At 37.6% G+C, this 15715-nt stretch overlaps 1 protein-coding gene across 1 annotated transcript in view; it reads right to left on the bottom strand.

Moving 5' to 3' along the window:
* Kctd16 (potassium channel tetramerization domain containing 16) overlaps positions 1-15297 on the bottom strand; it is a 256072-nt gene extending 240775 nt beyond the window's left edge. Inside the window, exons 1-2 of the mRNA XM_063232292.1 lie at positions 14434-15297; positions 12967-14112 (exon numbers count right to left, since the gene is read on the bottom strand). Coding sequence (XP_063088362.1) covers positions 12967-13798 — 832 coding nt within the window. The 5' untranslated portion in view covers positions 13799-14112; positions 14434-15297. The remainder of the gene's footprint in view (positions 1-12966; positions 14113-14433) is intronic.
* Between the last annotated feature and the right edge of the window lie 418 nt (positions 15298-15715).

The following is a 15715-nucleotide window of genomic DNA, read 5'->3' as shown; positions in this document are numbered from 1 at the left end:
ACAATGCTTCTTTAAAAGATCGTGTATGTTGTCTTCTACCTTGAACTTCATTTAAAATCCAGTGGCACAGACAAGAAACTGAGTCATGAAATCATGATGTCTTCCTCACCCCAAACAGTATACTCTGATTTTATTAATCCAGTAAGTATTCTTACTAGCATATAAGATACATTTGAATCTTCCATCCGATGTTATAGTCTACAGGCTTAGTTAAGAGATTTGACTGTATCCATTTGCCCAGTTCGTACACAACATAAATGTATGACCATTAGCATAAGTTGAGGAAACAGAATGTACCCAGCATAACATTGGACCCCACTTACTTAGGTAATTACAACACTGGAGTTTTGATTCTATTAAAACCTGTTTGCCTATTTTAACTGTTGATGTCTAAATGCTTTGACAACTTTCTAAAAGATCAAATTTAATTGCTTTCTCCTTGGTTGTTGCTACTTGTCCTTAAGACATTATCTAGATGATCAGTCAAGCTAAGATAAAATTTGCCTTAATGGCAGACATTTAATCAAGCAGCATAATCACTTTACATATGCCATACCATTTGCTAATTATCCTATGCGATAATTAAATAGGCTCATTGTCCTCATCATATATATGATTAAGGTACCTGAAAGCTGCAGAGGTTAAGTGACATTGCAAAGTATTTTTTATCACTCCTGTGCACGTCTCTCATCTTTCCTCTTAGGTGTGAGTTACCTTTTGTTTTTCTCTTTCATTGTTTCTACTATACCAGCCAAATCTATGTGTAGATGTGTGCATGTGTATGTACATAGGTGTGTGTGGATATATACACACTTTTCAGTTATCTTCGCTGTAAGAGAGAATTCTGTCAATATATTTTAAATGATGAGGTGAGGAGGATATACAAAAGTTAACTTATTAAGTGCCTGCTGTGTACCAGACATGTTAGTGTTGAATATACAAAGAATAAGAAAGATTGAGTTCTTGCCTTCATGAGGCTTTCAGTCTACAGAGAGAAAAAGAGAACAAAATAAACTGAGCAAATAATTAATGATATGAATAGTGCTAACATGGAAAGAACCTGGTGCTATACAGAGGATGTTTAGGAAGTCACTGGCTACATAGCTAGGTAAATATCAGAAGGCTTTTCTAACAAAACTCAGCAATGTGTGGCCTTAAAGAAGGAGTAGGATTCAGAGACAGCAGAGTGTTCTGGGGAAACAAAACGTAAGTGTAGTATCTTGAAGTGAAAAAGAGACCAGCCAGTTATAAAGATTGCTAAAAATCTAGTGAGAAGACACTGTAGGTAGGTGAGCACCTTCAGGAGGGACACCAAGAGAGCTAGAGAAATAAGTATGTGGGATTGTATTTGAGGTCAAGAGGTATGCAAGGATGGTCCAGAATGAGACCAGAGGGTAGTAGCTTGGTTTTTGCTTCAGCAGTGGCCACGGTCCACTCTACTGGGTCTGCATTCTGTTTCTCCTTCGGGATCCAAACATACCTATTCGCTAAATGAACTAAAAAGAGCCTGCAGATGCAATGCCTGGTACTCATATACAACACAGCTAGGAAGACTGCTTAGCTTGACTTAGATCTCCCAGCACTGCCAGGAGAGGGGCTTCCTTGTCCTGCTTTTTCATATGAGTGACCTGAAGTACAAAGAAGTTAGCACATATATAAGTCCTGGGAGAAAATGATGAAACTAAGGCTTATATCCAGATGGGTTTGATGCTGTTAGTGTATTCAATCATACTTTTACTGTTGCTCAAAGGGTATATCTATGATTAAAAGTAAATATCAAGTAAAGTAGGAAGCAAATCTCATTAATTTTACATTTCACATTTCCTTTCTTTAAAATGTAGTGTTATGAATTTATTCATTCATTGAACAAATGTTTATGGAGAACCTCCTGTCTGTTCAACACTGTAGCAGTCACTGAAAATGATTTCCATATAAGATTGGAAGGTAAATCAGTGATCTTTAAAGTAAAATAATGACACATATCATTTTGAGAGTCTTTATGAAAGAACACCATAGAAATAATTATAAAATAACTTTATAATAAATTACTAGTTATATAGCCTATCATTTGGACTCCAATTTTGTACCTACATGCATTTTTACAAAACAAAGATTTAAATAAAAGAGAAATTGAGTTTAAGCATCTTCTACTGATGTAATGAATGCTTAAGCTGGCCTGACTAAAACCTCTCACACAACTATCATTTGAAAAAATTAACTATGACTCAAAAGAATTGTTAATGATTCTAAGATTTTCTTAAGCCATTCTAGAATATAACTGTTATGACTTCATCAATCAGTATCTTAAAAATGAAGAAATACATTAAGCATGTAAGCATTTTGTTCTCACTATTCATTAATATTGAATCTAGTTTAATTTAGGTACATCTCAAGTTCAGATGACCAGCTTCCTCACTATTCCCCTAATGATTTACACTTCCTTGTTACACCAGGTTGAAATTTTCTTTTACTAATCTAATTTGTTGCTTAACTACATGCTCCATGAAAATACTGACCACCTACGAATACTTCCATGCCATTTTGGATGACTTGTTGGTATTTAATGCAGATACTTAGGAGCACCTGAGCCAGTCTATAAGATGTCCAGGAAACTAACACACACAAAAGCCAAAGTGGAGCAAGGCCACAGTACATTGTTTACCCATAGGACCAGAAGGCAGTGAGCAGAACCCTCAGCAAATACCTGAGGCCAGACTGAAGTCTACCTACTGAATAAGGTCATTCTGATGAAGAGATGGTAAGAGGTTTTTAAAAATAAGATTACAGTTCATGATTTTTTCTGTAGTTGTGGAGTGTAAGGATGAAGGAAAATTTGAAGTGCCTGCAGTTCCCAATCAATTAAGTATGTGCAGATGGTTAACAACTTCCCTGACAGATTTGGAGAAGTACTAGAAAATCATTAACATAGTTTATGAATTAGATTCCTGTTCTTTGAATCCAGATTTGATATTTTCTATCCATCTCAAGTGGACCACACTGTAAAAACATACTTTTCGTAAGAGATATCCTCACCAAGAGTGAATCAGTGAGGTCTTTTCAAACAAATACAATAAATATTTGTAACTCTGAAGATCCTAAGTAGTACTGAAATTGTCAAAAGGATCATATTCACATTGTATTATCAATCATGATCTCTCCATGCCACATGGATATCTTTCCAGAAAAGTCAAGCAAACTTGTTCGTTTTCTAAGGCACAACTTTGTTGGATAAATAGGAATTAATATCTGCTTATTGCATTGGCGCACCTTGATGAAATCAAACACCACACAGGTATCATTTTGTTAAAAGAAAAAAAAAAAAACATTTCCCCTCAATGACTAGAAAGCAATTTAATGAAAACCAAATCCTATTTTCCATTTGTGTTACAGAGTAAATTTGCAGACACATGCCCATAGGAAAACGCCTACTGATGTAATGAATGCTTAAACTGTAAGAAAATTAGCAGTGATGCCTTACACCAGTGATCAATGTAATTTGCATTGTAGGTCAGCTCTTTTTCTGTTTGGTGTATTTCCAGAACTCTGCAACACTTCTCTGATTGAAGAATATTCCCTTGGTTTTAATTACATACCTTTGTCACAATCAAATATGCATATACTCTATTTCCTTTATCCTAATCACTAAAATTTCTGTGTTTTGCGCACGCGCGCGCGCACACACACACACACACACACACACACAACATAATATTATCAGAGCTTAACTTCCTTCTCTTGTTAGTTGGTAAGGTAATTATGAACTGTTCACAGTATGTAGCAGCCTGAAATTCTCTTTAAATTTGCCACCACATTATGTATGTGTTGCTTTCTTCTTTCATCAAAGCAACTAACTAGCTCATAGTCACATTATATCTGAGTTACTCAGAATAAAAGCTATAAATTGGAGTGCGAAAATTACTGTAGCTTTCTGCATGAGAATGGGATTGATGAATAAAATAGAAAACTATGAATTTCTTCACATGGGACAGCTTTTGAATGGTCATACAGGAACAGCCTCCTCATTAACAAACTTATTTCCCATAATGCCACAAGGCACAGGTATGCGTGATATGAAACAAAACGTCTTGTTTTCATTTCTAGAACAATTTAAATGATTCTGTTATGAGTGGTATGCTCAATAACCATTTCCTGTCACCACGAAGAAGATTCTCTAGGCTAAGATGCATGAAAGGTTGTTCTAATTCTAAGTGACTATATAATTCAAACTATTCTTAATTTTCAATTCTATCAAACATTATCATAGATTCTGAACAGCCATATATTGAAAGCAAGTGTGGGAAAAAGCTCATTGTTAATGATTTCCATTATAGAATAGCTAGAAGAGACAGAGTCCCTAAACTTTGAACCCCTCTCTCTCTCACCTTGTCTTTCTCTCTGTCTCTCTGTCTCTCTCTGCATTTCTCTCTTTATACTTACCACTTAGTAATCTCACATTGCTACATTGAATTTGAAGCCTTTTGAAGAATTTCCTTTATTTCCATTCAGTTAAAACAAAGAGCCAGAGTTTCCTTTTATCAGGTATATATCTAGATTTTTTTTGGTGTGCTCATTATCACGTGCTAGATCAACAATTTAGTCAAAGTAACCAACAGGAGGACTATTAGAGAAAATCAGATAAGTTACTCAAAGGAAAAAGCTGTGACTGTTTTGTGCCATTATAACTAGGGATCTATGTACTTAATAACATTTCTGTATCACTGACCAAGTCCTTGGAACTTTCTAAGTACTTCATAATGTACCAACCCATTTGAATCTTATAACAATTTTATGCCTCAAATATCATTGTTCTATTTTTCTTTACATGAGGAAATTGTGCACAGATGGAAGGTAATTTGCTAAAGATCACATAGACAGTAAGTAACGTATCTGGGCTACAAACTTGAATATTCTTTTATTGGGCAAATACTACACTTTTACCTGAGCTCAAAATCCAGGCTTTGAACTAGCATGTCATGCTACCTCTTGCATGATGGAATGATCATTAGTGTTTATGGGAAGAGAAGAAGCGAGGAGATACAACACTTGAGCAGTCAGAAAATTAAGAAGGCAAGTCTCACAGAACACTTTGTATTCAAGCAGAGTCCTTGTCCTATTGGGGATATTTTATCAATTTCGTAGCGGTTTTCTGAACCCTGAGTCCCTCCTGGGCTTTTCCTTAAACACTGCCCCACCCACCTTCAATTTATTCCTGCTTGGATGAATCAACTAAAAGGAGACCATGGGAGACTTGGCTGCCAGTAAGTGTTTTTCTCAGTTCCCTAGAGTTTCACTCTTTGTGCAGGTGCTAAGAGTACGCCAGCTTTCAGTGAAAATCCAATTTGTATGTAAAATGCTTAGCACTCCGTGAAAGTAAGGACATAACCATTTTTACTATTTAAAGCATTAATCACACCGTCACTGATTTCTAGTTCTTCTATTAAGAGATAATGCAATAGTATATTCAAGCAGTGGTTTTACGACATAACAAAATATTGCAGTTCACATTTTTAAAAATTCTTTGGAAAAATATTTAAAGAGTCTCTAAATTTGTAGTGAGTGTTATACAAGGTCTTCTGACAAACATGATATAAGCATAGTGTCTATCTTCATGAAGCTCGTATTTAGCTAAACAGGCAACAAGCAAATATAACACATTATTATCTGTGCTATAGTAAAGGAAAGTAGGGTCCTATGAGGCAATGTCAAGAAATGCCTTATCCAGGTATGATGGACTAAGGAAGGCTTCCCGGAAAATGTTACCTCTTGGTGAGATCTGAAGAGTTAATGGATCGAATCAAGTAGAGGCAGAGTTCCAGACAGAAGGAACATCGTGCACACAAAATAAAATTAACAAATGTATAACAATATCTAGAAGCTGACAGAAGTTTACAATAGTGAGGTTAAAATGCAAAAAGTGGATGGCAACAAGAGACTGGAGAGGGAAGCAGGTCTTTTCATACAGGGCAATGATTTATCAAGGACTTTATACAGAAACAGGTATAAGCCATGAAGAAGTTTAAGTAGAGGAATGACATGATCAGGCTCACATGTTAGATATCTCACCATGTTTGCAGCAGAGAGAATTAATCAAACAAGACAGATGTGGATGTGGAGGAGGACAGGTTGAGTTCTTTTGTAGTAATCTAGAAAAAATAGTGCTGGTGTCCTAGCCAGGTAATATCAGTGGGATGGAAAGAAATGTATAGACCTGAGAGTTATGAAGAACAACCACCAGGACTTGTTGCAGATTAGAGGAAGTGACTGGGGAGGAGAAGAGTTAAGTGTGCTGTGTAAGTTTCATTTTTCCTCACTGTGATCACTGTGTAACTGATGATACTATTTACTGAGATAAGAATCATAGGAAAGAGAAGGTTTGGGAAACACAGATGGTGAATTCAATGGAGCATCAGCACAGTTGAAGGAATCCAAAGATTCTCAGATGTAAAAATAGAATAGGGAGAACGTGAAATTTCCCACCCAAAATAATTCCTTCTCACTTTCAGTAGGACCCTGCCTCATCTTGGAAGGCTTACTACCCTGCTGATGGCAGACCACACCAATGTTGAGAACTGCAGTGGAACTTGAGAAGTTCTTGAAAGACTAAACGGAAAATAGGGCCTTACATCACTTGTTTTGTCAAAAGAATCAACTTTGACAATGAAGAAATCAGATCTTATCCTGGAAGGGAAATGAAAATTTTAAATAAACCTGTCAAGGATGCCCGCCAAGACAGGGCAGATGTGTCCTGTTCAGACAAGTCTGATGACAGAACATACTTTTTCTTTGTGAAAGCTTGATTAACACATGGTTTTAAAATGTAACTTAAAATGTTCCTTTGTGTAACCCCCATCTTTACTGCCTTTGCATAACTGATAGCCTTGCAATGTAACTTAAAATACAACAGGACATGTCTTCCTTTGTATAATCCATGCTTTGTATAATGGATGACCTTATAATGTAACCCGAAATGCTTAAACTCCCTTAGCAACACAAGATGTCACCCCATCTGCCAATCATAATGCACTAAATCATACTCTGTACCCTTGCTTTCCCCATAAAAGCCTGGAAATTCCACCTGGTGGGGCTCTGACTCTTTGAAAGAGATCCCAGTCAAGCTCACCAATGTAATAAACTGCCTCCTAAGCCTCCTCAGTGCCATTTATTCTCATGTTTGGTCAGTTTTCCGGAACAACTCAACTACTATTTAGTCACATGATGAACCTGAAAAACCTAACAGTAAAAATGTCCTTACCTTGCTCCATAGGATATGGAATTTCAATCTAACACACATTAATGTACTTGCCACCACCATTGAAAATTTCTTGCCAAAACTAAAACTGAATCTCATCAAGTCTATAGAATCTCATCAAGTCTATATCTAACAAGTTTACAGGGACCATAGAGATGGATTAGCCTACCAGTGTAATAAACACCATAGAGATGGATTAGCAAAACCCAGAATGCACTATAGATGACATAAAAACAAGCTGTTTTCTTAAAACCAATAGATTGTTTAAAAACCAACAAGAGAGATGTATTTCACTTATTTGTTGCATATGTTTTAAGCAATACTTTTAAAAACAGCACAGAGAATAAAGAAACATAACCAACAAATATAACGAATGGACTTAGTTTACAGCTTGGGTTAAACCAAGTTTAAGAAATGGTGAAAAATTTAAGAAACTTTGAACACTCACTAGTTATTTCACAAGAGTGAAGAATTAACTGGATGTGGTAACACAAGCCTATAATCCCAGCACTTAGCTGGCTGAGGCAGGAGGACTGCAAGTTCCAGCCCAACCCCAGAATTTAGCAGATTAACAAGACCTGTCTAAACATATGGGCTGTGAATGTAGCTCAGTGCTAAGAACCTGTGTTCAATCCTCAGTATCAAAAGAATAAATAGTAAATGTGATAATAATATTGCATGTGATAATAATATTGTGTTATTTTTAAGTATACTATATTTTAGAAATATATACTATAGTTTTTGTGGATGAGTTAAATAAATTATATCTGGAATTTGCTTCAAAATAATGCAGTATAAAAATAATGCAAAGCAGGCAGAAAAAAGTAAATAGGAGCACAGATGAAATAAGATTGTTTTGTAATGATAATTGCAATTCTTGCCGATAATTGTCATTTTTTTGTATTATTTTCCCACATTTGTTTACATTTAAAAATTTTCCATAGCAAAAATTTAAATTGATTAAGAAAAGCAGGATTTAAAGAAAACCATAGTAATGACCAAAAAGAAAGAATAACATTGAACAATAATAAGGAAACTAAGCATTTTTCTACCAATCTATATAACGTATTTTTCCTGTGCCTTGGACCAACACTCCTGTGTATGATCATTCATCTCTGTGTTTCCATTTGGAGGTGTTTGGTGATAGTTTGTGGACTCTCAGTTATTTCCATTTCTAATTTTCTTGATAAAATCTAAACCTCACTGGGTTGCTAGGAACATCTGGTCTTCTCTTTCCAATCATATATACTTTTAATAAACAACTCAGGACACTGGGCAGTAATCTCAGAGACCTCTCCCTCTCTCGCTTCACACACTGCCATGTCCCTTGCTGCCACAGTCATTCAGGGGTCCCCACACCCAGGAAAAAGCTATTTTGATCATGTTCCACTAAGGGAACTGAGCTCAGGTAATAGATCTTATTATTTGGCATGGGCATGAAAGTCATATAATAAAACAATAACCTAGTATCCTTACGTCATATTATACGTATAACGAGCCTGATTCTCAATCCACAGCATTTAAGAAAATAAGAAAAAGCTACACCATTACTCCTGCATTGCTGCTATTCACTATCTGCCTGATCATTGGATCTAGGTGACTTCACGACGAGGCCCCTTTAGAGTTAAAGGGTGCAGCATGAGCCACCATTATTAAGAGTTCCTCTGCACAAACACTTCTGAGAAAAAGAACACCACACCTTCAATTCATCCTAAGTGTAATGATAGGGCAGTTTTCCTCACAACAAGTTCTGATGATAGCATGGGGAGAAAACTTGAGAGAGGCAGTTACGAGCAGAAAGAAAGGACAGTGTCCAAGCTGAGAGGATAAAAAAGCCACAAAAAGAGGAGATGGAAGTGTTGGCAGGGACCAGCTCTCAGAGCCTCTCATGGTTTTGTCTACACTCTGCTGTTTCATTCTGAAAGTGCCAACCTTCTATCTCTATGGGAAACAAAAATTGAAGTTATTATTAGTGTCTTTCAAATAATAATCATGAGAAAAAAAGCTAGAATGACTTTGGGACAGATGCACTTTCACCTCTTTTCCTATGTAACAGTAGACCCTTTAATTGATATTTGTATGGTCAGTACCAGTAATTATTCACAGTGGACATAACCATATATGTCTTCCCAACACAAGGTCACATAGCTGATATTTGAGTGAAAAATAATTTGCTGAATATAATTTTTGCCAACATCCTATATTATTAAAAAGGCTTGAAAAATATATACTGTCGGTAGAGTAATTTAGAGACTTATGGAAGCAAGCTTTTAAAATTTAAGGAAATCAAAAAGGAAGGCTATGTTCTTACAAGAAGCCATTTGTGAAAAAAAGATGATGAATAGGTAATTGATTCTGTAATTCACAGAACTCAAAGTAGATGTTTTTAAAGTAAAGTGTCCTAGGAATTCAACTTCCTACTTATGGTCATGTTATCACATTTTTATTAGAAGCAAATGCCTTCAATTCGGAGTGCTTTCAAGCATTCATTCTAAGTAGCTTGCTCATGACTAGTTTTAAGGAAATGTGCATTATTCTCACTAACCAAAGACAATCTTCCCACTCAGGCATTTGGAGGATGGATCTAGAAATAAGGGGTTCGTTTATTTCCATGCACCTATGATTTCATTCCTAAGTAGTATGATAACTACTGAGTTCAGAGTCAGGACTTTTCTTTTCCAAATTATTTCAACCTATTTTATTTGGATGTGAACCAAGAAGCACTGAGTGATGCTTATGACATCATCTCCAATGTAATATGTAAAAAAAAAAAAAAAGAGGTATTATTTAGTCAACTGATTGGGAAGGGAGAAAATGTAACTTTGTATTATCTTAAGCAAAAACAAAGGAAGAACCTCGAATATTTTTTGAGGCAATTATAAAGAAAGATACATATTTTTTCGGTTTTTGTATAGCACTCATATTAATTCTTTTAGATACAGATAAGTGAGTCATAACCATAGTATCTCACATATCATATTTTAGCATGTGAGTAATGTAGACAAACACAATTCTTACCTTTTCTCTAAAACACATACAAATACCAGTTGACTTTTTAATTGTAATTCTACATGAACAAAACACCCACTCAAAATTATATCAAATCTAGGTCCACATGAAAATTTAAATAAGATAACTATCTGAAGTACCAATAACTGATAAATAGATTTGGGTCTCCCAAATTCCCAATGGAAGACTTGGGTGAAAAATAGGCAAAGAGGGAAAGGTAAACAGAGGAAAAAGAAGTCTCTCCCCATGACTAACGCACACCATATGCAGTATACTAATTCCTTGTTCATTTTGTAATATGGTATAGAGGCAAGGAGACTTTGTATTATTCAGGGGTTATTAGAGGAGTTTGACTGCTTGGAGTTAATTCTTGGATCTACGCTGTGTGTGTGTGTGTGTGTGTGTGTGTGTGTGTGTGTGTGTGTATGCGCACATGTATGCACGCACTTTCCTTCCAACTAAACTCAGGAGGAAGTTGAGTCCCTCTGTGAAAAGCATCTTTGAATATAGTCAACTCCTTGCTTTAGAGAACCTCCCATGGTTTCAGCCCATTAACCCAAGCACAACAGCTTGATGAATTAATGCTTATATAGGCACAGTTGGCAGCTTCTAATTAAATAATTATGGCTAAGCAGCTGCATGGAAGCTGTTATGCACCCTAGAAAGCCAGCTGTCGGTTTTATTGTCCTAAGACACAGGAAGAGTTAATACTTGGCTCTGGGTGTTGGGTGCAAAAGGGAAGTAGATGATTTGCAAGATACATATTCATACTAACGTATGAAGTCCCTGTATGTTTGTGCTACCTGTCCATGGAGAGATGGAGAGCAAAGTGTTTCTCAGCAACCTCTCAGCAAGCCAACAAAGAAGGAAATAATTATATGATCAGGAGAACAGAGCCTCTTTCAGGACAGTCCAAAGAGAGTATGATGCTAGGCAGATGAGACTCTGACACAGAAATACCACTGAACTAGTAGGCAAATACATTTATGGTTGGGAGGCTCATCTCAGTGAGCAAGGAATTAAAAATACTGTGTGGTCCTTTCGCCAGAGGGGAACATATTGGTATAGTTTCATTAAATTATTTGGTAGTAGCTTCTTAAAATGCTCTGTTTTCAAATAATAGAAATTACAGAACATCATAAATATCACACATCTGCATTTGAACTCTCTCTAAGATGTATTTTATCCCCAAATTTAGAAAATACAGGTGTTCTATGGAACCACAGAAAATACCAATTTCTCCACAAAAGGCTAATGAACCAGTCTTGTCTCTAGACTAGTGTGAAATTCTTCAGAAAGAAAAAAGAAGTCCCTAGTAACTAAGTTCTGGCACAGGGGAAAGTTTACATTATAGGTAAATGCTGTAGATAAAGTTATTGAACCAAGTAAAGTTTGTTATTATACCTCAGTATGCTTCTGAACAGGTTTAACTTTTCTCCACTGGCTGTCTTGTCTATGTAATCCAGGTGGCTTCACTTTTAAAAACCAAATTCCCAGGATATACAACACTGCTTCCCACTGGCCTCTCTAACAGATTTTCCAACATCAGCTCCAAATATATAAAAACACAACCTTAGGCAAAATCCAGTTCAAAAATTCAATCTTATATGTTTACAGAAATTTAGACATTTTAATCCCAAACTCTGAATTTTCCAAAAATAAGAATGCAAGAAATTGAATATGAACACTGGAAAGAGTCCCTGTGGGATTTACTTCCTTCAATTCCCAGGCCTGTTGAAAATCAGGTGTTAAACCAAGCACCAAACAATAAAAGCTGATTTACTATTCTCCTCCAAAGATCAATGGCTTACAATTTATGGTTTAGAATAATGCCATTTCATAGAACTAAGAAATCTGTATCATAAGTCTTCATTTAGGCAAAGGTACTGACCTCTAAAACCCCTACTTAAAAGATATCAGTACAGTCATTTGCTTTTCTCCCACTCAGGCTTCCTCTTAGGTCTGTAATTCTATCACCTCATTGTCTAAAGGAACTTGGTTGTGATTGACAATTATCAAGGACTTAGTTCTTTTTGGATGGATCCTAATTAAGTTCAGTTTAATTAAGTCTGCGGTACAACTCAAGTCTCAGTGCAAAATGCCAAAAGATTCAAATAGCAGATTTTTTTAAAGCCCATAAAAGCACGTTTCAGACTTGAGGGGGAGAAGGGGGGCCTTTCAGCAGTCTGTACTGCCATCTAGCCAAGACCACATCACTCAGTGCAACACCCATTTGTGTTCAAAAAGCCCCTGAACAAAAGCAAGTCTCAGGCAACTAGCTAGTAGACCCTGAAGTTCAGTTGAACTGAAGGATAGACAGAACTATCTGACCCATTTTGACACTTCCAAACTCTCACAGAGTAAAAGCCAAGTTGTAATCATTAACCTTATCTTCACAATTCAACTTATAGCAAAGAAAAAAATATATACATGCTTGTTTTCATTGCACAGATTACCCATACCATTGTCATTTGTGTTTATGAATTTTAAGGACTTTGAATATTCTGTGATCTTATCAGAAAAGTTGATAAAAGTTGCCTTAAGTAAGCCTTACAAGCTGAATTATAACCCCTAATACTGTAGTTATACTTCAAAAGTTACAGCAATCCCAAACCATATTCCTTAGATATTGACAGACTAGGGGAATTACATAGATATTTGCAGAAAATCAATATACATGAAAAATAACTGGAAGCCTTGCTACTTACGGTAGAAGACATATTCAGTGTAGCTTGACCAGAACTTGTCATCTGTGTATTGGTTGACGAAAGATGCTGTCACTGATGAGTTACAGGCCACCATGTGGAATCCACACTCTGACAACATATCAAAAGCCCTTTCCAGATGCTTGAATTTGAGATAAAATCTGGAGGTGTATCTCTCTGGGGCTCGGTCAGGGTCTCTGCTTTCATTCAAACTTTCTCCAAAGACTTCCTTTGCCAAGGAAATCCTTCCACAAACCAAAATTCGGGGAACTCTGCGAAACTTGGCATCTGCTTGTCCCTCTCTACCCAAGGTGCAGGATCCCCTGTAACCCACAGTAATGAAACCCCACTTGCGGTCAGTGGGGAGCAGTGAGGAAGGGGGGCATATTCTTGTGTCGCTTCCTTGGGAGGCATCTTCAAAGTCGCTGTGGCAGAATTCATCTGGGCTTTGTTTGATTTCATCAGGAGTCAGGAGTTTGACCAAATCCGGGAGCTGGAAGTATTCTGCCTCTCTTTTCAGTCTTCCCCTTTCTGGAAAGTGATCAGGCAGGACCACCTGCCTGTCCCTGAGATAGTCCAGAATATAACGGAACAAAAATCCATCTCTGTCAATGAAAAACCTTCCCTTGGAGTCCTTGGCTATCTCATTAGCCATGTCTCTCTTTGGGGAAAACATTTTCCACAGCAGGGAATGAGGAATGCTTATCAGGGTGGAATGGCGAGTGAAATAAACTTGACCCCCAACATTCAGCTCTATGACTTCAGGGAAGGAGTTGGGAACCGAGGCCCCTTGTTCTCGAGGGTAATAGCGACTACAATTTCCACTCAGAGCCATGGTCCCTTTCTGCTGCTGTTTTGATTTAAAGATATAGTCCAGTGGAGTCACAGCTTTATCCTTTGCATCAACTTGTAAGGGAGGGAAAAGGATGCTAACTTGTTAAAAATGACCTCCTCTTACCCCAGTTTCTTCCCCACAAAAAAAGCAAAATTTAGAAGAGTCCACAGGTGAAGTGATGCTGAAAAAGTAGTTTAAACCCTGGCTGGTGATGAGCTCTTACTTTAGGGAATATAATCAACTCATCTACAGCTGCTCTTCCATCCAGTTGAGTAGGCAAGGCAGGCCAAGTCTCCCGTTACTCAGAGATCCATCTGAAGGAAAGAAAAAAAATTATTTCCTCAAACCCAGAATGAGTCAGAAAAAGAGAGACCTCTGGAGAGAGAAGAGAGGGAGGGAAAGATTATTTTACATAAGCAGCCTAGAAACTACTGATATCAGCCATTCCTCAATTAAATTGTAGCTTCCCTCATGCTATTTTGTGCCCTTACTGTTTATCCATAAGCCTCTGATTTCAGAAATTAGTATTAAAAAAATCTATTTGTAACTCTGTATTAAAAAGAAATATGCAATTTTCAGCTTCTAAAAGGAGGTTTAAAAAAAAGAAACAGGAAAAGCAATGTTTTAGAGCTTACCTTAGTGAGGGTTGGAAACCCAGTTCTTGTGAAGAAATAACCATTTCCAAAACAATCAAAATCCACAGCCACACTGAGTCTGGATCTCATCAGATCCCAAACAGGTAAAGGATAGAGGTATCAATGGAAAGTGCCAGAGACATGTGCTTTTGGAAAATAATTACATAGATAGATAGATAGATATAGATATAATTAGTATATATGTATGTACGTGTATATATTCACTCCCAATCTCAAGTTAAAACAAGCCACAAAAAAGTTCAATCGTGATGACAGGAGGTTGGTTAAAAAAGTAAAACAGAAAAATATCCAACCAAAGCTTCTTCAGGAAAAAAAATCAAACCTTTAGAAAAGATCCTTAAAACAGAGGAGAGTTGCAAGAGGTACCGGGACTTAGAAGCTTTTCAGAAAACCCGGAGGCAGAAAGACGGACAGAGGCGCCCGGCTGGGGCCCCAGTAGCAGCAGCCTCCGCAGCTGCGGGGAAGGACAGACGGACTGCCATGGTCGGGCCGGCCGGCGCCGCCGGGAGCACGCGGAGGCTGGCGGAGGCTCTCCGGGCAGGCAGGCGGCGCAGCTGGGTGGTTCCACGGTTCCCGGCGCAGTTCGGATGCTGTTGTTTCAGCAGTGCAGGCAAGAAACCATCCAGGGAAATGACTATTACATCATCTTAAAGGAATATGGCTTGGAAAACGCGGAGGCAGCTCAGTCACGTCCTCCCCGGCGGTGACAGGTTGCCGGGACTGACAGGGACGCGCACCCTGCTGGGGGCACCGGACCTCAGGCGCTGGCTGGCTCCGGGCTCGGGCTCCGGTGGGGACGCGCTGGAGGCCTCTTCCCTCCCCGTCCTGTCCTGAGTTAGAAGGGCCTTCTTTTTCTGTTTTGTGTTCACCTCCAGGAACACTCCTAACACACACACACACACACACACACACACACACACACACAGCAATAACCCTGAGCTCCAGCAGTGAAACAAACAAAAATAATTTTTATCTGAAATAAACCTTCAAAAAAAAAAAAAAAACTGTTTGCATATGCATTGAATTCCCCTGCGGAAGGGTGAATTTTCCCTCTAAAGGTTGTTGAAAAAATTTCCCACCGAATGACTCAATGTTCAAGCTACAAAATGTTCTTTTTCAAATCCTTTGATTAAAATTATACTTAGTCAATTGCCCTTTTTTTCCATTCCCCTGCTACTACCACTCCAAATAGATAGATAGATAGATAGATAGATAGATAGATAGATAGATAGACCACATGCACACCCACATACACTTGTGC

The sequence above is a fragment of the Cavia porcellus genome, unplaced genomic scaffold (genome assembly GCF_034190915.1).
Source record: "Cavia porcellus strain 051 isolate PalLab524CR breed Dunkin Hartley unplaced genomic scaffold, mCavPor4.1 scaffold_21, whole genome shotgun sequence".
NCBI lineage: Eukaryota > Metazoa > Chordata > Mammalia > Rodentia > Caviidae > Cavia > Cavia porcellus.
This window is presented reverse-complemented; position numbering and strand designations above follow the sequence as displayed.